At 50.2% G+C, this 24209-nt stretch overlaps 1 protein-coding gene across 2 annotated transcripts in view; it reads right to left on the bottom strand.

Annotated features, from left to right (window-relative positions):
• Nucleotides 1-21874, bottom strand: part of HM13 (histocompatibility minor 13) — a 33880-nt gene extending 12006 nt beyond the window's left edge. The window contains exons 1-7 of one of the 2 annotated variants that reach the window (XM_073308730.2): nt 21599-21869; nt 18986-19084; nt 12934-13016; nt 10921-11009; nt 10052-10137; nt 9759-9884; nt 499-556 (exon numbers count right to left, since the gene is read on the bottom strand). In XM_073308730.2, the coding sequence (XP_073164831.1) occupies nt 499-556; nt 9759-9884; nt 10052-10137; nt 10921-11009; nt 12934-13016; nt 18986-19084; nt 21599-21793 (736 nt within the window). In that variant the 5' untranslated portion in view covers nt 21794-21869. Of the gene's footprint in view, nt 1-498; nt 557-9758; nt 9885-10051; nt 10138-10920; nt 11010-12933; nt 13017-18985; nt 19085-21598 lie in introns of both variants that reach the window. The other variant, XM_073308729.2, reaches the window with a different exon arrangement.
• Between the last annotated feature and the right edge of the window lie 2335 nt (nt 21875-24209).

Raw genomic sequence — 24209 nt, forward strand, 5'->3', positions numbered from 1 at the left:
AGGTGCCTTTCAGATCACGTGTCTGATGCGCCTACCATGTTCAGTGGCTGTAGAAACTCACTTCCCACTTCTGAGGTGACCCTGAGTCCCCATGATTCTCACCTTAAAGGCTTTGTACTGACCCCCTTCACTGGGTTGGGCCAGATCTCTGCAGATGTTCCTGCCCCATCATCAGAGACCTGAATGCCCACATACCATGCTACCCTGCCTGGCAGGTGTATTGCACTTTCCAGCGTGTCCTGTCACTGGCACACTGTGAAGACCAATACAGATCTAGAGCAAATAGCTGCAAGAGGATCCAAATTCCTCATGGGCAGAGTGCGAGCAGGAGTTGGATTCCAACTCCAAGGGAGGGAACTCATGACAAAATCTACTCATGAACAGTGGCACGCATAACAGAATGTAAAACTAGCCAGGTGGAGCCCAGAGCCCAGGCAGTGAGGATGATGGGCAGGAGACAGGACAGGTCTTCTCAGAAAGCAGGAAAGATCTACTCACGTTTTATTGGTGCCTCAAACGATTTGGCAACAGTCACCATCACGTTGGTGCCAAAAACCTAGGAGCCAACAACAGTCCGAAGTGAAAACAAAGGCCCAGGTAATAACGAGAGAAGCCATTCCACTACAGCTGCCTAGCTGCAGCTAACACTACCAGGGCCAGTTGTGGTCACAGCAGAGAGAGCGCCCACCAGGCACAGAATCACAGTATTCATTTTCTACTCTGATTCCCATTAGGTCAGTGTGAAGCCAGAGTAATAGGAGTGCAGCAATTCTCCCAAAAGGGCCATATTTCTGGAGTTTAAAGTACTTGCTCTCCACATGCCCACATCATATCTTGTTTGAAAGATTTTAGGTACGTTTAGATGAAGTAGTATGTGGAACTGTCAAGTGGTGCCATAAGCTTGTACACAAGGTGAAACAATAGTACACAAAATGAGAGTCTTTTTTTGAACTGTTCCAGAAACACTAACGTGACTATGAGTTGAGGTTTTTACCGTTTAAATTAATTTCAATACCTTATTGTTGTGTTTATTGGTGAAAACTACCAAACAACAATGTAGTAAAAGATTTGTATTGGTTTTGCGTGGGTATTTCCCCCCAGAAATTATGCTGTTTAGCATGTGGCAAAAGTCGTGAATATCAACATTTTGCAATACAACAATATGAACTGTTTTCACAACATGTGAGATACTTTAACAATTAAGAATACAAGTGATTAGAATAGTTTTCTTATATTTTTAATTGAAATTTGCTGACCAGATCAGTTTCACACTGAAGGTTGTGAACCAGTAGCAGTAGATTGCATGCCCACAGTTTGCCCTGCATGGTGGGTAGGTATAAACGTACATGAATTCCTAATGTAATGCTTCTTCCTTTGTAAATACAATGTCGCATGTAGTCTGCCTGGTAGAAGGTTTTTAATTTGCAATTGCCTACGCATGCAGTACTAGCTTTTGAAATATTCTAGAAACTAGCTTTTTAATTCAGTGACATTTGATACACAGGTCAGTATTGGTGTTAAAGATGACAACACACAGCTTCATATTATGAATATGCAAAAGCTTTGAGAAAAAGAAGTGGTCTAACAAGTTGTAGTGAGGACAAACCCCACAAACAAGTCCTTTTATCTGCAATGAAGGGAGAGAAAGCGCATGTTACAGATCTTACCAACTATATAGAATCATAGAATATCAGGGTTGGAAGGGACCCCAGAAGGTCATCTAGTCCAACCCCCTGCTTGAAGCAGGACCAATTCCCAGTTAAATCATCCCAGCCAGGGCTTTGTCAAGCCTGACCTTAAAAACCTCTAAGGAAGGAGATTCTACCACCTCCCTAGGTAACGCATTCCAGTGTTTCACCACCCTCTTAGTGAAAAAGTTTTTCCTAATATCCAATCTAAACCTCCCCCACTGCAACTTGAGACCATTACTCCTCGTTCTGTCATCTGCTACCATTGAGAACAGTCTAGAGCCATCCTCTTTGGAACCCCCTTTCAGGTAGTTGAAAGCAGCTATCAAATCCCCCCTCATTCTTCTCTTCTGCAGGCTAAACAATCCCAGCTCCCTCAGCCTCTCCTCAGAAGTCATGTGTTCTAGACCCCTAATCATTTTTGTTGCCCTTCGCTGGACTCTCTCCAATTTATCCACATCCTTCTTGTAGTGTGGGGCCCAAAACTGGACACAGTACTCCAGATGAGGCCTCACCAATGTCGAATAGAGGGGAACGATCACGTCCCTCGATCTGCTCGCTATGCCCCTACTTATACATCCCAAAATGCCATTGGCCTTCTTGGCAACAAGGGCACACTGCTGACTCATATCCAGCTTCTCGTCCACTGTCACCCCTAGGTCCTTTTCTGCAGAACTGCTGCCTAGCCATTCGGTCCCTAGTCTGTAGCGGTGCATTGGATTCTTCCATCCTAAGTGCAGGACCTGCACTTATCCTTATTGAACCTCATCAGATTTCTTTTGGCCCAATCCTCCAATTTGTCTAGGTCCTTCTGTATCCTATCCCTCCCCTCCAGCGTATCTACCACTCCTCCCAGTTTAGTATCATCCGCAAATTTGCTGAGTGTGCAATCCACACCATCCTCCAGATCATTTATGAAGATATTGAACAAAACCGGCCCCAGGACCGACCCTTGGGGTACTCCACTTGATACCGGCTGCCAACTAGACATGGAGCCATTGATCACTACCCGTTGAGCCTGACAATCTAGCCAGCTTTCTACCCACCTTGTAGTGCATTCATCCAGCCCATACTTCCTTAACTTGCTGACAAGAATACTGTGGGAGACCGTGTCAAAAGCTTTGCTAAAGTCAAGAAACAATACATCCACTGCTTTCCCTTCATCCACAGAACCAGTAATCATAAAAGGCGATTAGATTAGTCAGGCATGACCTTCCCTTGGTGAATCCATGCTGGCTGTTCCTGATCACTTTCCTCTCATGCAAGTGCTTCAGGATTGATTCTTTGAGGACCTGCTCCATGATTTTTCCAGGGACTGAGGTGAGGCTGACTGGCCTGTAGTTCCCAGGATCCTCCTTCTTCCCTTTTTTAAAGATTGGCACTACATTAGCCTTTTTCCAGTCATCCGGGACTTCCCCCGTTCGCCACGAGTTTTCAAAGATAATGGCCAATGGCTCTGCAATCACAGCCGCCAATTCCTTCAGCACTCTCAGATGCAACTCGTCCGGCCCCATGGACTTGTGCATGTCCAGCTTTTCTAAATAGTCTCTAACCACCTCTATCTCCACAGAGGGCTGGCCATCTCTTCCCCATTTTGTGATGCCCAGCACAGCAGTCTGGAAGCTGACCTTGTTAGTGAAAACAGAGGCAAAAAAAGCATTGAGTACATTAGCTTTTTCCACATCCTCTGTCACTAGGTTGCCTCCCTCATTCAGTAAGGGGCCCACACTTTCCTTGGCTTTCTTCTTGTTGCCAACATACCTGAAGAAACCCTTCTTGTTACTCTTAACATCTCTCGCTAGCTCCAGCTCCAGGTGCTATTTGGCCCTCTTGATATCATTCCTACATGCCCGAGCAATATTTTTATACTCTTCCCTGGTCATATGTCCAACCTTCCACTTCTTGTAAGCTTCTTTTTTATGTTTAAGATCCGCTAGGATTTCACCATTAAGCCAAGCTGGTCGCCTGCCATATTTACTATTCTTTCGACTCATCGGGATGGTTTGTCCCTGTAACCTCAACAGGGATTCCTTGAAATACAGCCAGCTCTCCTGGACTCCTTTCCCTTCAAGTTAGTCCCCCAGGGGATCCTCGCCATCCGTTCCCTGAGGGAGTCGAAGTCTGCTTTCCTGAAGTCCAGGGTCCGTATCCTGCTGCTTACCTTTCTTCCCTGCGTCAGGATCCTGAACTCAACTCATGGTCACTGCCTCCCAGATTCCCATCCACTTTTGCTTCCCCCACTAATTCTACCTGGTTTGTGAGCAGCAGGTCAAGAAAAGCGCCCCCCCTAGTTGGCTCCTCTAGCACTTGCGCCAGGAAATTGTCCCCTACGCTTTCCAAAAACTTCCTGGATTGTCTATGCACCGCTGTATTGCTCTCCCAGCAGATATCAGGAAAATTAAAGTCACCCATGAGAATCAGGGCATGCGATCTAGTAGCTTCCGTGAGCTGCCGGAAGAAAGCCTCATCTACCTCATCCCCCTGGTCCGGTGGTCTATAGCAGACTCCCACCACTACATCACTCTTGTTGCACACACTTCTAAACTTAATCCAGAGACACTCAGGTTTTTCTACAGTTTCGTACCGGAGCTCTGAGCAGTCATACTGCTCCCTTACATACAGTGCTACTCCCCCACCTTTTCTGCCCTGCCTGTCCTTCCTGAACAGTTTATAACCATCCATGACAGTACTCCAGTCATGTGAGTTATCCCACCAATAAATATCAGCAATAATATGACAAACCCACTTGACCCTCTATCACATCTAGAGCAGTGTTTTTCAAATGTGGCCATCGTGGCTCCATGCGGCCACCAAGGGCTTTTCTTGCAGTCACAGTCTCCTGGGTGGTGATGGGGGGGGGGGGGGGTTGGAGGGGAGAGGAAGGCAGCAGCCCCTCCTCTGGGGCTGCCAGGAGGGATTGGGCCTTCCCCCGTTTGGAGCCACAAACACCGGAGGAGCAGCCAGCCAGTGTGAGTTTCCCATCTTCCCAGGATAGTGGGGCTCAGGCTTCTGGCTTCAGCCCTGGTGTGGCAGGCAGCAGGCTCCTGCCACGGGCTCTGATTGTGGGGCTTTGGACTCTGGCTACTCAGTGGTAGGCTCCATCCCTCGGCTGCAGGACTCCACCCCTGGGCTCACCAGCCCCATCTCGCCCCTGGTGCCTCCCTATCCACCTCCCCATCCAAGTCTTAATTTGTTCCCTGGCTTGCCAGGGCTGAATAAGTCTGCTGTGAAAAGCGATATTTGTATAATTTGTTAATATCAGTTTTCACTGCCTCTCAGCCAGCTAACCAGTCTGTTAATATCACTTTTCACAGCAGCAAACGTACAAATATCAGTTTTCACAGAAGCATTTTTTAGACTTGCTAGCTAGTAAATTTGCAGCAAAAAAGCAAAACAATAAAAGACAAGAACATGCAAAGCACCTTATTTGTGTTTCTATTCGGTTTAGCTCCAGTAAAGAAAAGAGACAAACATAAGCTATTTTTATTATTAAGTCTGCAAAAAAACCCTGCATAAATAAATTACTATGATTTGGCCATATACATGTGCATATTTGTTTTTCCTAAAGTTAATTAAGTATTTTAGGTAAAACTGTTGAGTGGCCACCAGCAAGAGTTGGTGACCACACTCTGAAGCGCTGAAAAAATTATTGCAAGTACCCCTGATCTAGAGGTGCTTACTCACAGAGCTACCGGCCTACATGCAACACCACATGTACGCGAGTCTGCTGAAAACAGCAGCTGTCGGCGAAGAGCCAACAGATTCATGAACGGTGACTTGATTCTAATGAGACCCAGAGCTTCTTCAGCCCAGGCAAGAAATCTGGCACCAAAACATTTGCTGACATGGCCAAGACTATCACATTTACGTCTGGCCAGGAAGGGATAATCACAGCAGCTACCAGTCCGGAAAATGTTTTCCGCAGAGCCCTGTCCTTAGCAAGGTGCAGAGAGGATATTTCAATGGCAACTGTTCTTAGTCACCCAACAGGACCTGTGCCTATGTCCCTCTTCCATGCTGATACAACAATGAGAAGAACAGACAAAGATGAATTAGGACATCAACTGGAAGCTCAAGATGGAAGACTCAATAAGCTAAGAGCATGCAAAAGAGAAACCAGTGTACATCAGAGGTGCCATGGCTGCCATAGAAATGATGGCACATTCCAATTCCACACCTTCAATGAATTGGCTGCTGATACAACTGTAACTCCGTGAAAACTGCAGAAAGACAACACTGGACAGGATCTGAGGAAGGATGCAAGAAAGTGCAGATGATTGGTGGATGCCCTGTGCCTCCATGGAAGAAGTTTCAAAGGCCTTGTCTACACTACAAAGTTTTGTCAGCAAAAGTTAAGCCACTTTAATTAAAATCAAAGTTGCATGCCCTCACTAGCTCCTTGTGTTGGCAGAGTGCATCCACACTAACAGCGCTCGCATGGACACAGACCAGTGCACTATGGGTAGCTATCCCACTGTGCAAGAGATCGCAGGGTGCTTTGGGAAGGGTTTGCAATGTTTCAGTATATTGTCGGATGCTTTTTCAACTGAAGTGGGGGGGGGGGGGGAAGGAGAGTAGTGTGTCTGGGGCAGGGGGACAGGAGGCTGACTGACCTATCCTGAGGCAGGGGGAGAGGGACACCCCCCACATCAGCCCCTGGCTCTGCTTGGAGTCTGCATAGCAGTCTTTCCCGTAGCAGCCCGCTCTGCTGGCCTGCCTATGGCTCTGTGATTCCCTGAGTTCTCCCAAACCCTCCTCAGCTGCTGGGAGCCATCCTGAGCAGCTCTGTAGCTCTCCGTGCTGAGAAATGTCACGGCAGCCCCCCCCCCCCCCCCCCGCCGCCCCCAAACAGCAGTCTGCCTGCTGCGGTGTTTCTAGTGCAGGGCAGAACAGGAGCATTCCACATTAAGGATTTGCCCTTTGTTCCCCAAACAGAGCATGCTGAGCTGTCAGATACTTCCTGGAGCTTTGAAAGAGGAGGGGTACCTGCCTACAGGGCAGGAGAGATCAAAACAGTGAGCTGAACTGTCACAGGGGGCATTGTGGGATACAGATGGAAGCCAGTTATGTTGACAAAACAAACAGCAGCGTCTACACTGACGCTTTGTCACTTTAACTTTGAGGCAAAAAGCTTTACACCTCTTGCTGAGGTGGTTTTATACGGTCGGCAAAACAGCAGAGTTTTGCCACCCCTCTCCTGTTTTGTCGGCAAAAGGCAGCTTTTGCGGACAAAACTTTGTAGTGTAGACAAGGCCTAAACGTGGCATCCAGCAAGCAGTCACTTGTAAAATCCCTCTGACCACATGGTTCAAAATATATCCGAGTGTGCGTGAAAACACTCAGCACAAACACCCCTCCTGGCTGGAGATTTTTCCAGTAGCACTTGCTATTCACTACTTTCCGAAAATGGAACAGAGATAAACATGGGGATTGAAACACGCTCCATTACCAGCACAACTGACAAGTGTTACCCTTCATACTTGTGCGTGCAATTTGTGATGCACTCATTCCTGACTTCCGCAGCATACCTCCTGCTGTACCTGCATTAACAGGATGTGACTCTGTCATTCCTATTTGGTGTTGGGAGAAAAAAAATCTATGCTTAATGTTCTTAAAACAAAGACAGCTTACTGCTTCTGGGAGAGAGGACAGACAAGCTAGGATTTCTACAGCAAGGAAGTTGGTAGCAGTGCTGTCTGACCAGAGTGAGAAAGAAAAGAAGACCCACAGATCTGAATTGCTTGTGCCTCAATCTAGCCATCAAAAAGGACAACTCACTAGTCAAACGTCCACCATGTGAGGACAGTTTTGAAGAGCATGTCAAAAGAGCATCTTGGCAAATAAAGATTTGGATGTCCTCGCACACAGGTACACCAGATAGTGGATCACCTTTGCAACATGGGTGGAAAAATGTGGATGATGAATTATTTCCTGTAATTCTTCAAGGGCCTGTTGGCATCTGAGCTTCTACAAGAACTTATTTGTGCCTGTACCAATAGGGGTTGCTGCATAATCAACTGCATCTGTGGTCAGACCAATCTTCCCTGCTCAGAACTGGGTACATGCCCAGGCAACCAAGACTGTGTCAGCCCACACACTCAGAGATTGTAACGATGATAAAGAGGTTGACTAGAAACGTCACCAGCACTATTGCATTTCAATGATACCTATGCAAGGGTAAAACAAAATCTAACAATAGATTGGTTTCAGAGTAGCAGCCGTGTTAGTCTGTATCCGCAAAAAGAACAGGAGGACTTGTGGCACCTTAGAGACTAACCCATTTATCTGAGCATAAGCTTTCGTGAGCTACAGCTCACTTCATCGGATGCATACCGTGGAAAGTGTAGAAGATATTATATACACACAAAGCATGAAAAAATACCTCCTCCCACCCCACTCTCCTGCTGGTAATAGCTTATCTAAAGTGACCACTCTCCTTACAATGTGTATGATAATCAAGTTGGGCCATTTCCATCATACACATTGTAAGGAGAGTGGTCACTTTAGATAAGCTATTACCAGCAGGAGAGTGGGGTGGGAGGAGGTATTTTTTCATGCTTTGTGTGTATATAATATCTTCTACACTTTCCACGGTATGCATCCGATGAAGTGAGCTGTAGCTCACGAAAGCTCATGCTCAAATAAATGGGTTAGTCTCTAAGGTGCCACAAGTCCTCCTTTTCTTTTAACAATAGATTATGACCTCAAAGCATCACAACAACAATATAGAGAGACATTAAACTAAGAGAAGTGAATGCAAATATTGCGATGTGGTCACTTTAACATGTGATGGTGTCATTGTTTATCCCTGTTTCTATGGAAACAGCACCACTTGACAGCTCCATATCATACCTCATCCTAAAGTAGACATCATAAGCTTCCAAACGACGTATGATGTGCGTGTGTAGAGAGACTACATTAAGTCGACCAAATTGAGGGTGCCTGCCATTGGCTTAAATTTACATGAAGGCATTCAATAAAAGTACAAACAGCTGACTCGGCCTCAATTAGCAGACAATGCAGAGTGTGTGTCTGGAAGCTTGAAACAGGACTGAATTCAACAGGAAGTGTGACGACTGCTTCTGACAACTGTATTTTGCTCTTTGGGCATCTATTTTTATTGTACTATCTGGAGGAATGTGTCCATTTTAAATATTGGCACCTTTTTGTTGGACTGACTAAACACGAGTTTGTCAGGCCTCTTCAATTCCTGGTCATTTCATGGCATCCAGTTTAGATTAAGCCAACTGTGGACCTATAAATCAGAGGCCAGCTCGTTCCTGGCCAGTGAGATCCAAGAGTTAGCATACAGAGAGACAAGAGCATGACAGAATGGTGCAATCACTATTAGAATGTCTATTATAACCAAGGAGTGAGGCCAGAAACTCTAGCCAGGGCCAAAGAGAAGACAGTATCCAGAGGGACTTTCCAGCAGCCTGGGCCTTGAAGCAGCCACAAGGACCAAGGAAAATCTTTAAACATTCTAGCAAAACTTCATACCAACATTACAAGAGGGACCTGTAGCATGTTCAGTAACGTATTTATCTTCCCCTTATTGTAAAATCACCACCTGGGATCCCAAATTGTGAACGATTCTCACTGAGCTACAACGAGACACATGAAATCAAGCAGCAAGGACAAGTCCTTTGTACAGAGCCAGGAAGGCTGGCTGGAGATTGCTTGTAGGCACAGCATGATAATCAGCTGAGAAAACCAGCTATACTAGAGCAATCAGATAGCAGTGCTGGTGCCAGATGCATTATGCAATGCAGCCGGTTTTTCTCACTGGAGAGATGCATGCTCCGGGAGCCACCCTATGGAATTAAGTGAATAATTTGGAAGAGTATTTGCTGGGCTAAGTTTTGGCCAAACACCCTGTCATTTCCCCCTCCCACCACACCTTGCTTTCGGGCAGAGGAGAAAGCATACACCCCGTTTCCAGTATTCCCTCCTTTCCCAAAATTAGCAGGACATCCTATATGGACACCTCTGCCAGAAAACCTACAGAACAGGGGTGGTGTGTCACTGCTCCTCCTCCTCCGCCAAGGCCCACGAGCCGTGCCTGCTTACCCAGAACACATCGTAGATGAAGAGGCCCCCGAGCAGGATGCAGCCAGTGCTGACGTTGTTCAAATGCAGGAGCTCCACGCCATTGAGAGAGAACGCCAGTCCAAAGAGATTGTTTGCAATCCAGTGCTAAGGGCCAAACACAACAGGAAAATAATCTGGCTCAGCACAGCCAGCGGCACAAACTGCCTATTCCTCGCAGGCAGATTACCAAGAGACTCCCAAGTTTGATCTAGCGGCTGTTCCTCCCCCTTCCTAGTTTGAATATCCCACCGCTGCTTTGTTCCCTTGCTTACCTTCCTCAGCAGGTACCAGACTCCAACGACGCTGCTCATGGCCAAGCACACAAGGTCCTTGGAATCAAACTCATAATTCACTATTTCTGTAACAAACATAACAGCATGATTCCATCTGGCCTGCACAAGACGTGTGTGTGTGTGTGCGCGTGTGTGTGCGTGTGTGCGTGTGCGGCAGGTGAGCAACACAGGACCACCGTGGCAACTTTCCCAAACGAGTGTCGGAGTGACACTGCACATGCAAGTGACCAATTCTGCAGTAACCACATGCATTCAGAGCTGAACTTGGAAAATCCGGACCTTTCCCTTCAACCAGGCCACTCTTCCTCGGCAGATTGTCTTGCTGCCAGGAAGGAACCTGAACTCAGGTTCGCTGGGATTGTATACACACAGCTGTCTCAGGAGGATGCCACCTTTTCGCCTTTCACATTCACACAGTTAATTAGCAGGAAGTACTTTTTCAGCTAGGTGAAGCATATTCTACTTGTTCATAGACCATCAGCGGGTGGAGATCAGGAGCAGTGGAGACAGCACTAGATTACTTAAAAGCCTTAGATAAAGAGAATTCATTTTTCATATTTTTATCAGTTTGATTTCTGCAGCACCCTGATACTGGGATCTTCCATCTGACCAAAAGGCAGCAGGCAGGGAGGACCTCGGCTTTGGTGTCTAACAGCACATGCACAGTATCTAAAGAGCACTGGGTACATCCAAGCAGGCCATAGCAGCGTGGCGTGGGAAATGAGAGGCAGAGTCCAAAATATTCTGATTCAATGAAGGGTTGAAAATTGACAAGCTGAGAGAGTGAGAGCACATGAAGCAGGAAACAAACAAAAAGTCCCAAGGGAAAGCAGGCAAAATGGACATACCTTCCTTGTTTTCCCCTGAGCCCTGGGTGAAGAGAAGCTGGTACTGTTTGCTGGGGAAGTTAGCTGGGAAGAATTTGTTCATGACAGGGCTGAAATAGAGATGGAGAGGAGGTCAATCCTGCAGAAGAACCTGTGAATTCAATGCCCTTCCCTATTACCTCCAGGATGACTGTAAATCACATTACAAACATTAAGTCCCAACACCTCTATCCTATCCCCACTGTACAGATGGGGAAACTCAAGTACAGAAAAATGAAGTGACTTGCTGAATGTTCCTGAAATAGTGGCACAGCCAGGGCTGTGACTCCATCACTAGGCTCTAACCGGCAGAAGACCGTCTTAGTAGGGTTATAGGCAGTATTCAAACCAATTTGGGCAGGGGGATTGGAGGCAGCCTGCAGGGGAACCACTGCTGGGTATATTTTGGAAGCATGCCAATTTGGTGCAATTGGCTGCATTCCAATGCTTTTCAGAGTCACCCATGGCAGGGCTGGCTTAGCATTAGCCAGAGAGAAAGGACAGCTCCACTGGAGGGAGAGAAGCCCCATCCCAATTCTGCTCGTGCTCAGGAGTGACTGTTCTCATTTCCCATCCATCAAACCTCCTAAAGCCGTGAGGCTGCGGCTCACCCTGGATTGCCCTCTGCATGCCCCAGCCCACCTAACAGTTTCTAGTGTAACTTGTTGCAGCATCCCACAAGTCTCCTTGGTCAGAGACTTGCAGTGGAGAGACCCCCATTCGAAGCCTGACACCAGCACCACCATCTCAGGGAGTAGCTAATGAGTTTGAGTCAGCACAACTAAAGAGAAAAAGGCAAAACACCATAATCCAAAAGCCTGGGGAAGTTATCCCTGTCCCTAAAGCCCACAACCTCCTGGGTTTGCAGAGGCTAGTGGAACCAATATCAGAAGTCAGAGGGATCTCGATAGGGTTCAAAATCTTGTAATCTAAAGGAAGGCATCTTTCCCCTCCCCACACCACTCCCAAAAAGCTCAGGAAACAGGAAGCTGATTCCCCACCCCCACAATAACTTGACTTTTCTAGAAAAAGCTCAGATGAGACTGCAACATCCAAGGCCAGATCCTACCCTACTCTAAGGTGCAAAGGGACCGGAAATACTGCTTTCAGTGGGCGACCAGTTCCCCCTGGAAAGGGGGAATCCTCAGCTGGTGCAAAGCTCGCAGAGCTGCCCCCTCTGGTGTGTGGGGCAAGAGGGGGTGGGCTGGAGTACACCATACTCTAGTGAACCTTGCTGGTGTAATGCGCTGAGACTGCTCTAACTCGCACTGGGACATGTGACTAGCCGCAGGCATGAGGGATGGAGCAGAACGGTGGCCCAATTCCACCTGTTTCCCCGACCGTATCACATTGTGTCCCAGTGCAGATGAGAATTTAGCCTGCAGTTTTCACTGAGGTTTGTGCTTTGTAAACCAATTTCCCAACTGGTTTTGCTGAGGCACAAGCTTTGTCAATAAAAGTCCACTGAGGACTTCAGAACCATCTCTTACGGTTGCTGTTCAAAGCAAAACGTGCTCTCTGTGCTGTTTAAATACAACATACACTGTTAGCTCCTCAGGAGAGGGACAGTGCCTTGCTGGCCAGGCACACCTATGGTGCAGTAAGAGCATAAATCCAAACTCCTTTGCAGGCTGCATAGCCCAGTGCTTTGTCCACGAGCCTGGGGCTTGGGAGAGCCGGGGTCTACACCTGGCTCACCCATTGGTCTGCTGTATGACCTTGGGCAAGTCACTTCTCCACTCTATACCTCAGCTTCCCTGTCTGTAAGTCAGAGATAATGATGCTGCCCTCCTTTGTAAACTGCTTAGAGTTCTACTGATGAAAAGCGCTAGGTCGTATACTACTGCTGTAAGGTAACAACACTCTGGGAATAAACAAGTCCAATCTGCCCCCTTCTAGGTGCACGTACACCATAGGGAACTTCCCTATACACTCCCCTAGTTACCAGGACAGAGTTTACCATACAATATTGAGGTACCCTCCCCCATTTTTTACCTGATGGTGTGAGACAGGGCTAGGATCCCCAAGACAAAGAAATACATAGACAGCAACAGGTTGATATATTCTTGAGAGAAGATCTGGAAGGCAAAAAACCGAGATTCGGTTATAATAGCAATTCCCACCTTGCAGATGGCGGAAAAGGCAAGAACCCCTTTGCATGTGAAGCAGCTGTGATGTAACTAGCACGTTACTGGTCACTGCTTTCTGGTCACAGTTGTGACAAGTGACTAAGAATGACTAAGGGAACTCAACATATTTACTGGTTTCAGAGTAGCAGCCGTGTTAGTCTGTATTTGCAATAAGAAAAGGAGGACTTGTGGTTAGTCTCTAAGGTGCCACAAGTTCTCCTTTCCTTTTAACATATTTATTATATTTCATACCGCGGGGTTAAAACAAAAAAGGAATTAAAATCAATGACTAGTCCCCCGATCCCATAATAAGGGTCATGTGGGATAGGTGGCCACCTCCGGGGTCTATGCTACCACCTGCAACAGCGAGCCATTCAAAATGGCTTAATCAAAAAATTGCAGGAAAGGGCACTCGTTTTTTCCCCCACACAATTCTCCTTTGGAGAAAAATTCAGCATGTGATTGGAGCATGAAATTGTTAAATTCATGCAACAGCCTGAATACAAAAAATGACAAAGAGGTTGACCGAGTCTGGACTAGATAACCTCTTGAGGTCTCTTCCAGCCCTACATTTCTATGAAAACTGAATTAAGGCAGCATTCCCCCTACCCCTTCAGTTCCAAAGGCATCCTAAACTCATGCTCCACCCTAGTTTATCTGAGGATATTATTAGAACCCCTACCCCTCTGAAATGCATGTGCAGCCTTATAGCCTGCATTCATTTTCTCTCACACACACACACTTGTAACCTAGCTAAATTTGCCAAGAAGCACTTCAGGCAGCCTTTGATCTTCTCTTGTAGTCTCTTAAAATAGAGAGAAATTAAAATACAAATGCTTAATGCAGAGTAACATCATGGTAACTATTTTAAACCTGTCCAAGTGAAGGCTCACGTAGCAACATTAATTTGTTCACATTGCACACGTTTAGTGCTTTCCCTCGAGACACTTCACAGCCACCCCTGGCATGACCAAAAGATAAGGGACAGTAAAGGTACCCGAGGAGTCCTGCTAGCATCCTGACACCACAGGAGATTGGATTTCTTAGGGGGAACACCTTCTCTGACCACAGTCAAGAAGGAACTGACCAGAATGCTTCATGGGCAGCATTTGTAAAGATGATGGGGGGATGCCATAAATAGTAGGGATCCTGGCTTGTGGTCTCCCCTATTCCAGGAGTGAGAACCCTGTCCAGATGGTATTTTTAGAGAAGTATTCCCCCTGCCCCAGTGCTCATATAACTCAAATATATCTGAACCAATTTCATTCAAGTATTCTAAAAATAAATTCCCCCTTGGCTAATGACCAAGAATGGAAGATTACAGCGCAGAGAAGTATGAGAAAGTTGTAAATGCTGAAGGATTAGAATTGCAGTTGAAATTAATTCTTAACTAAGGCCTCCTCAATAAAAGAAAGGCTGTACCACTTTAACTAAGCTGATTTTAAATTGTAAACTATTTAGACCTTTACATCCCACCCCCACCACGTAGACACGCTTAAGCCAGTTTAAACTTCAGTCGAAATTGGTAATTTACTACCTTAAGTGCAGCTACATAAGGGATTTGTACAGGTATAACTACATAATTTAAAGTCAACTTTAGTACAAACATTCTCATAGAGCCTTGGTCTACACTAGGAGTTGAGGTCGAATTTAGCAGCGTTAAATCAATTTAACCCTGCACCCATCCACACAACGAAGCCCTTTTTTCGACTTAAAGGGTTCTTAAAATCGGTTTCCTTACTCCACCCCCAACAAGGGGATTAGCACTGAAATCGGCCTTGCCGGGTCGAATTTGGGGTACTATGGACACAATTAGACAGTATTGGCCTCTGGGAGCTGTCCCAGAGTGCTCCATTGTGACCGCTCTGGACAGCACTCTCAACTCAGATGCACTGGCCAGGTAGACAGGAAAAGCCCCGCAAACTTTTGAATTTCAATTTCCTGTTTGGCCAGCGTGCCAAGCTGCAGGTGACCATGCAGAGCTCATCAGCAGAGGTGACCATGATGGAGTCCTAGAATCGCAAAAGAGCTCCAGCATGGACTGAATAGAAGGTACGGGATCTGATCGCTCTATGGGGAGAGGAATCCATGCTATCAGAACTACGTTCCAGTTTTCGAAATGCCAAAACATTTGTCAAAATCTCCCAGGGCACAAAGGACAGAGGCCGTAACAGGGACCCGAAGCAGTGCCGCGTGAAACTTAAGGAGCTGAGGCAAGCCTACCAGAAAACCAGAGAGCCAAACGGCTGCTCCGGGTCAGAGCCCAAAACATGCCGCTTCTATGATGAGCTGCATGCCATTTTAGGGGGTTCAGCCACCACTACCCCAGCTGTGTTGTTTGACTCCTTCAATGGAGATGGAGGCAACACGGAAGCAGGTTTTGGGGATGAGGAAGATGATGATGAAGTTGTAGATAGCTCACAGCAAGCAAGCGGAGAAACCGGTTTTTCCGACAGCCAGGAACTGTTTCTCACCCTGAACCTGGGGCCAGTACCCCCCAAACCCACCCAAGGCTGTCTCCTGGACCCGCCAGGCAGAGAAGGGACCTCTGGTGAGTGTACCTTTTAAAATACTATACATGGTTTAAAAGCAAGCATGTTTAATGATTAATTTGCCCTGGCATTCTCGGCTCTCCTGGACGTACTCCCAAAGCCTTTGCAAAAGGTTTCTGGGGACGGCAGCCTTATTCTGTCCACCATGGTAGGACACTACCGCTCCAGGCCAGTAGCACATACTCGGGAATCATTGTAGAACAAAGCATTGCAGTGTATATTTGCTGGGGTTCAAACAACATCCGTTCTTTATCTCTCTGTGTTAACCTCAGGAGAGTGATATCATTCATGGTCACCTGGTTGAAATAGGGTGCTTTTCTTAAGGGGACATTCAGAGGTGCCCGTTCCTGCTGGGCTGTTTGCCTGTAGCTGAACAGAAATGTTCCCCGCTGTTAGCCACGGGGAGGGTGGAAGGGCTAGCCATGCGGTGGGGGGAGGCAAAATGCGACCTTGGAACGAAAGCACAGGTGCTATGTATGTAATGTTAACAGCAAGGTTTACCGTGAAAGAGTGTACCCATTGTTCTATAAAATGTGGGTTTTTCAGTATCACTGTCCCTTTTTTCCCCCCTCCACCAGCTGCATGTGTTTCAAAGGTCACAGGATCTTCTCCCTCCCAGAGGCTAGTGAAGATTAGAAGGCGAAAAAAACACACTGGCGATGAAGTGTTCGGAGTTCATGCTGTCCTCCCACACTGACAGAGCACAGACGATGCGTGGAGGCAGACAATGTCAGAGTGCAGGAAAGCACAAAATGACCGGGAGGAGAGGTGGCGGGCTGAAGACAGTAAATGGCGGGCTGAAGAGAGGGCTGAAGCTGAAAGGTGGCAGCAGCGTGATGAGAGGAGGCAGGACTCAATGCTGAGGCTGCTGGAGGATCAAACTAACATGCTCCAGCGTATGGTTGAGCTGCAGGAAAGGCAGCAGGAGCACAGACCACTGCTACAGCCCCTGTGTAACCAACCACCCTCCTCCTCAAGTTCCATAGCCTCCTCACCCAGACGCCCAAGAACGCGGTGGGGGGGCCTCCTGCCACCCAGCCACTCCACTCCAGAGGATTGCCCAAGCAACAGAAGGTTGGCGTTCAATAAGTTTTAAACTTTTAAAGTGCTGTGTGGCCTTGTCCTTCCCTCCTCCACCACCACTCTCCTGGTGCTTCTCTCTGCCACCACCCCTCCTGGGCTACCTTGGTAGTTATCCCCCTATTTGTGTGATGAATGAATAAAGAATGCATGAATGTGAAGCAACGACTTTATTACCTCTGCAAGCAGTGATTGAAGGGAGGAGAGGAGGGTGGTTAGCTTACAGGGAAGTAGAGTGAACCAAGGGGCGGGGGGTTTCATCAAGGAGAAACAAACAGAACTTTCACACCGTAGCCTGGCCAGTCATGAAACTGGTTTTCAAAGCTTCTCTGATGCACACCGCGCCCTCCTGTGCTCTTCTAACCACCTTGGTGTCTGGCTGTGTGTAACCAGCAGCCAGGAGATTTGCCTCAACCTCCCAACCCACCATAAACGTCTCCCCCTTACTCTCACAGATATTGTGGAGCGCACAGCAAGCAGTAATTACAGTGGGAATATTGGTTATGCTGAAGTCTGAGTCAGTAAACTGCGCCAGCGCGCTTTTAAACGTCCAAATGCACATTCTACCACCATCCTGACTACTTCTGTCCAGGCTGCCTGTGTATGGCTTCATGAGCCACGGCATTAAGGGGTAGGCTCGGTCCCCAAGGATAACTATAGGCATTTCAACATCCCCAACGGTTATTTTCTGGTCTGGGAATAAAGTCCCTTCCTGCAGCTTTTGAAACAGACCAGAGTTCCTGAAGATGCGAGCGTCATGTACTTTCCTGGCCATCCCACGTTGATGTTGGTGAAACGTCCCTTGTGATTCACCAGTGCTTGCAGCACGATTGAAAAGTACCCTTTGAGGTTTATGTACTCACCGGCTTGGTGGTCCGGTGCCAAGACAGGGATATGGGTTCCGTCTATGGCCCCACCACAGTTAGGGAATCCCATTGCAGCAAAGCCATCACTATGACCTGCACATTTCCCAGGGTCACTACCCTTGATATCAGCAGATCTTTGATTGCATTGGCTACTTGCATCACATCAGCCCCCCAGCAGATTTGCCCACTCCAAATTGATTCCCGACTGACTGGTAGCTGTTCGGCGTTGCAAGCTTCCACAGAGCTATTGCCACTCGCTTCTCAACTGTGAGAGCTGCTCTCATTTTGGTATTCTTGTGCCTCAGGGCAGGGGAAAGCAAGTCACGAAGTGCCCTTACGCATGCAAAAGTTTCACAGCCACTAAGAATCATCCCAGACCTGCAACACTATGCGGTCCCACCAGTCTGTGCTTGTTTCCTGAGCCCAGAATCGGCGTTCCACCGCATAAACCTGCCCCATTAACACCATGATCCCCAAGTTGCCAGGTCCCGTGCTTTGAGAGAAGTCTGTGTCCACGTCCTCACCACCCTTGTCACCGTGCTGACGTCGCCTACTCGCCCGGTTTCGCTTTCCCAGGTTCTGGAGCTGCATATACTGCTGGATAATGCATGTGGTGTTTAATGTGCTCCTAATTGCCAAAGTGATCTGAGCAGGCAATGGGAAAGCCGGTCCGCCATTTGTTCAGGGAAAGCCCCTGGTGGGCCGGACCGGTTTGTTTACCTGCCGCATCTGCGGGTTCGGCCGATCGCAAATGGGGGCTGCAGGAAGAGGTGCGGGCCAAGGGACGTGCTGGCCGCCCTTCCTGCAGCCCCCATTGGCCTGGAGTGGTGAACCGCAGCCACTGGGAGCCGCGATCGGCCGAACCCGCAGATGTGGCAGGTAAACTAACTGGTTCGGCCCGTCAGGGGCTTTCCCTGAACAAGCAGCGGACCGGCTTTGAGAACTACTGAGTTAGTACATCTCAGACTTCAGAGCCAGCACCACAATGTGTCAAGGAAGGACACATGTGCTTAGTAGTCTGAGAAGCGACTCAAAATTGTCACTGGCTCTTTGGTCTTATTTTATAAGCACTTACTTGTACACAGACTCAGACTTGCCATAAAAGTCAGATAATTCAGAATATAGGCTGACACGCCATCCCTCATGTCTCTCACTGCCTAGCAACGTTGCAAGGATCTTTAAAACCTCCGCAATTTCAACATAGTGTGCACCCAGATTCTATAGATCACAATACAGCAAGCCAAAAAGAGTCTTTCAGACTCCTCTTTGAGACGTCTGCACTGCAGGCTGTGATCAGTCTTGATGTGATTTAAACATGAATGCAGTAAGGTAGAGAGGTTAAAAACAAACAACGAGCAAAGAAGGGAATTTACACATTTCTATGGCCCCCAACATCACAGGATGCAAGTGGCTTACTTACTTTAAAGAAGAGGTAGAGTCCAAAGAGGGTGCAACTGGCAACAATGGGAAAGCGAGCAGCGTCCCGACTGGTAATAGTCTCTGGCATATCTGAGGCATTCTAGAGAGAGAAGAAGAGCACATCTGTGGATTAACCTGCTCTCCATATCAACACATTGGGGAGAAGAGGTCCAGAAGCACCAGCAGTGCTATCAGCTTGCTGGACCATGCAGAACTAATCAACACTGGGCTCACACGGAAATAAGTTTCTTGCTGGCTTCCAGTCATCCTTGCCGAGCCTTTATTAAAAGCAGAAACTGATATGGCAACATACCTGCCCACCTTTGTCCTAGCAGGACTTGCCAGAGTTTACTACTTTTTCCCTTGGGGAGAAAGCAGCAAGCCTTCTGAGCTGACCTCCCTCCCCATTTCTTTCTTCCTACTCCCCCAGCAGAGGCCAGTGTTGGACACTGCTGGCTCTGCATTCCCTGTGCTATTCTTGCAATGGAACTGTTTCAACATTATTCATATTTTTGGCTTCATTTAGCTTTCCCATCCGTGTATGCCATATGTTTATTACCCACTGAATGACAGTTCTGTCCAGCCACCTTTTACTCATCACATTCTTAGGATGCGCCCTTGTACTGAGCCCCTTACGAGTGTGAAAGATGTATTCATTTTGTAAATTCCTTTAAATAATTTTGGAAGCTTCTGTTAGGTAACTTGAAGTCTCTTGTTTTGACCCAAAAAAGTCTGGTTCTCTCAATGTAGGTCCTCAATTCCTGATATGACCTTTTATTCCCTTACACTGCATCCTCTCCATGAGATCAAGAGCTTTGCTGTGGTACTGAGACCACACAGCAGAGCATGATGGCTAGCAGTCTACTGTCTAGTGATGCAAAAAGAAAAGGAGGACTTGTGGCACCTTAGAGACTAACCAATTTATTTGAGCATAAGCTTTCGTGAGCTACAGCTCACTTCATCGGATGCATCCGATGAAGTGAGCTGTAGCTCACGAAAGCTTATGCTCAAATAAATTGGTTAGTCTCTAAGGTGCCACAAGTCCTCCTTTTCTTTTTGCGAATACAGACTAACACAGCTGCTACTCTGAAACCTGTCTAGTGATGGTTACCAAACAGCTGACTGCACTCCACACTTGGCATTAGCTGTTTGGCTAATCAAGACACAGGAACTTTCACAACACACCTGCAATCTTGCCTGAGAGATATGCACCCTAGTGCTACCACTTATGCAAAACAACATATGAAGTAGTGACGACTCATATAGAGCATACAGCTGGCTGCTGCACAACAGTCCCCAGATCAAGACAGCATCTAAGTACCCAAAGAATCACTCATTTTCTGCAGCAAGGTCTGTTGTTAACCCCGCAGCTTTATTTCCATCTAGCGCACACTGTACAACATAGCTATGATAAACTCCCCAAACTAGCCATTAGGGAAGAAAATGTGATATAACTGTGAAAACCAAGGTGAGCTATCATTACTAGACGCCCCCCCAAGAAGGGGACAGGATAATGCGCAGAATCATAGAAATGCAGGGTTGGAACAGACCTTGGGAGGTTATCCAATGCAGTCTCCTGGAGTGAGGCAGACACTCTGAGAGGTGTTTATTTAACCTAAAGCTGAAGGGGAGCAGAATTCTCTCAGACAGGGAAAGCATCTCTGTGGAGGATAGTGAAAGGAAGCAGGAGTTTTTCTGGGGAGAAGGCCAGAGAGGTAGAAACAGAACCCAGGATCAACGCTCTCTGGTGGACACATTACTCAAAAAGGGATGATGGGGCTTAGAAGCTTTCCAAGGATACAGGAACTCCTCCTGAACCAGCAGGGGCACTACCCAGGGGGCAATAACCAAGAAGGCAGAGATACCCTATGGGTACCTCTCTCATGAAGGGGAGAACGAAGGCAGGACTAGAGGATGAAAGCAAAACCCTGTGGGTCACAAACAGGGGTGAAGGACCAGTAGCTAGAGAGCATATTTTGCCAGGAAGGGAGCAGTAATACCCGGGGGGGGGGGGTAATGAAAACACTGTGGGCCCCCCCTCCATGTGTGCACATGTGGGTCCCAGTCCCTGGAGGCGGCTCAGGACTTTTCTCTCCACGGCACGAGAAGGGAACGTCCGCGATCAGAACAAGCCTGGGTGCCTCAGGGGAGCAGTGGGGACCACAGCAAAAGGCTGATCTGTCACTGGGGGCTCCCAGGCCCCTTGTGGCGGGGTGGGGGTGGGGGTCCAACCAGTGCAGCAATACGCGGAATCAGGGCCCCGCAGGGCGGGAGGTACCTGGGGGCTGCCCCAGACGCGCAAAGGGGGTGCTGCAGAGGATGAGTCCCACAAGGGGGGGCCCGGTCCGGGGGGGGGGGGAAGGGGGGTGTCCGGTCCGGTCCGGTCCGGGGGGGGGGGGAAGGGGGGTGTCCGGTCCGGTCCGGTCCGGGGGGGGGGGGAAGGGGGGTGTCCGGTCCGGTCCGGGGGGGGGGGGAAGGGGGGTGTCCGGTCCGGTCCGGGGGGGGGGGGAAGGGGGGTGTCCGGTCCGGTCCGGGGGGGGGGAAGGGGGGTGTCCGGTCCGGGGGGGGGGGAAGGGGGGTGTCCGGTCCGGTCCGGGGGCCCCCCGCAGGTTACCTTGCTCTTGGCGCAGGTGACGGAGCGCAGCGCCCCGAAGAAGATGGGCAGCAGCGCCATGAACACCAGGCTGCCGTAGGCCAGGGCCATGCCCTCGGGGGTGGCGGGCGGGCGCGCCGGGCCGGCGGCGGGGGCCTCCCCGGGCCCGCTCACGTTGTGCGCTTCGCTCATGGGAGCCGTAGCCTGCTCCGCCATCGCCGCCTGCCCCCAACGCGGTCCGCACTTCCGGCCCGGCCGCCCCGCCGCCACAGGGACACGTTCCCTTAAGAGCCGGAAGTGAGACGCGCGCGTGCGCCGGCCTGGCCCCGCCCCCTAGCAACCGAGCCGGCTCCGTTACCAAGGGGACCCGCAGCTGCGGCTGCACCAACCAGGGATGAGCCAGGGACAGGCCCAGGCCTAGACCAGCGCCCCGCCCTAGGCCCATCCTCCCCCCAGGCCGGGACCCCCACCCCCGGCCCTGCCCCTGCCTAGATCCCCAGCCCCCGTCCTCCCTGCTCCTGGCCTGGGCCCCCAGCCTGGGCCCCCCCTCCAGGCCCACATCCTCCCCCCAGGCCGGGACCCCCACCCCCGGCCCTGCCCCTGCCTAGATCCCCAGCCCCCGTCCTCCCTGCTCCTGGCCTGGGCCCCCAGCCTGGGCCCCCCCTCCAGGCCCACATCCTCCCCCCAGGCCGGGACCCCCACCCCCGGCCCTGCCCCTGCCTAGATCCCCAGCCCCCGTCCTCCCTGCTCCTGGCCTGGGCCCCCCCTCCAGCCTGGGCCCCCCCTCCAGGCCCACATCCTCCCCCCAGGCCGGGACCCCCACCCCCGGCCCTGCCCCTGCCTAGATCCCCAGCCCCCGTCCTCCCTGATCCTGGCCTGGGCCCCCAGCCTGGGCCCCCCCTCCAGGCCCACATCCTCCCCCCAGGCCGGGACCCCCACCCCCGACCCTGCCTAGATCCCCAGCCCCCGTCCTCCCTGCTCCTGGCCTGGGCCCCCCCTCCAGCCTGGGCCCCCCCTCCAGGCCCACATCCTCCCCCCAGGCCGGAACCCCCACCCCTGGCCCTGCCCCTCCCTAGATCCCCAGCCCCCGTCCTCCCTGCTCCTGGCCTGGGCCCCCTCCAGCCTGGGCCCCCCCTCCAGGCCCACGACCTCCCCCCTGGCCAGGACCCCCACCCCCAGCCCTGCCCCTCCCTAGATCCCCAGCCCCCGTCCTCCCTGCTCCTGGCCTGGCCCCCCTCCAGCCTGGGCCCCACCTCCAGGCCCACATCCTCCCCCCTGGCCAGGACCCCCACCCCTGGCCCTGCCCCTCCCTAGATCCCCAGCCCCCGTCCTCCCTGATCCTGGCCTTGGCCCCCCCTCCAGCCTGGGCCCCACCTCCAGGCCCACGTCCTCCCCCCTGGCCGGGACCCCCACCCCTGGCCCTGCCCCTCCCTAGATCCCCAGACCCCGTCCTCCCTGCTCCTGGCCTGGGCCCCAAGCCTGGGCCCCACCTCCAGGCCCACGTCCTCCCCCCTGGCCGGGACCCCCACCCCTGGCCCTGCCCCTCCCTAGATCCCCAGACCCCGTCCTCCCTGCTCCTGGCCTGGGCCCCACCTCCAGGCCCATGTCCTCCCCCCAGGCCACGACCCCCTACTCGAGAGTGGCAAATTTTAGCTGGACATATTCCTGGAGGTTTCCTCACAAGACATAATCTTCAATTCCTGGAGACTCCAGGACAATCCTGGAGGGTTGGCAACCCTACCCACCCATGGGCCAGGCCTGTCCCACCCTTAAGCCCTATCCCCAGGCCCCATCCTCTCTCCTATGGCCTGCTCCATCCCTGGCCTGGGCCCCCATTCCCAGGCCCCTCTCTTCTCCCCCAAGCTGGGACCCGCCCTCCATCCTTGAGCCTGTGACCTTTGTCCCCTGCAGGGTAGAGTAGGGGATCCCTTGCCACAGGGCCACAAAGACGTTCTTGCCAGGAGGGAAGAAGCAGAGCCCCATTCTCCCATCCAACAGCTTTTAACTAATCAACCTCCTGCTAACCCCAGGCTGACAGAGCCCCCAAGCAGCACCAAGAGGATCTTGGCAGAACTCCTAGCAGGGGAGATGGTTTCACCCTGAGCCTCAGCAGTGTAGCCCCTTTTCCCGTCTTTTGTACTTACCCCGGGCTAGTTGTCTTAGCCCCTTGACTAGTAGGTATTGTGATGGGGCAAGGCCAGATGGCTATAGAAAAGTAGTGGGAGATATATTAGCTCCAGGCTAAACAAATCCCTGGTACTGGGATAAGTGAAATGGCAGCTACTCCAGGTCAATTAAGACACCTGGAGCCAATTAAGAACTTTCCAGAAGGCAGGGAGAAGGCTATGTTGACTGGGACACCTGAAGCCAATCAGGGGCTGGCTGACTAAAAGCCTCCCAGCCAGTCAGGTGGGAGTGCATATCAGGAGCTGTAGGAGGAAGTTGTGCTGTTGGAGAGGCTGAGTAGTACACACCATATCAGGCACAAGGAAGGAGGCCCTGAGGTAAGGGTGAAGTGGAGCTTGAGGAAGTGAGGGCTGCTGTGGGGGAAGTAGCCCAGGGAATTGTACATGTCATGTTTGTAAAAGGTCAGCTACCATAGCTGATACTATTAGGGTCCCTGGGCTGGAGC

Source organism: Lepidochelys kempii, chromosome 13 (genome assembly GCF_965140285.1).
Source record: "Lepidochelys kempii isolate rLepKem1 chromosome 13, rLepKem1.hap1, whole genome shotgun sequence".
In the NCBI taxonomy this organism is placed as follows: Eukaryota; Metazoa; Chordata; order Testudines; family Cheloniidae; genus Lepidochelys; species Lepidochelys kempii.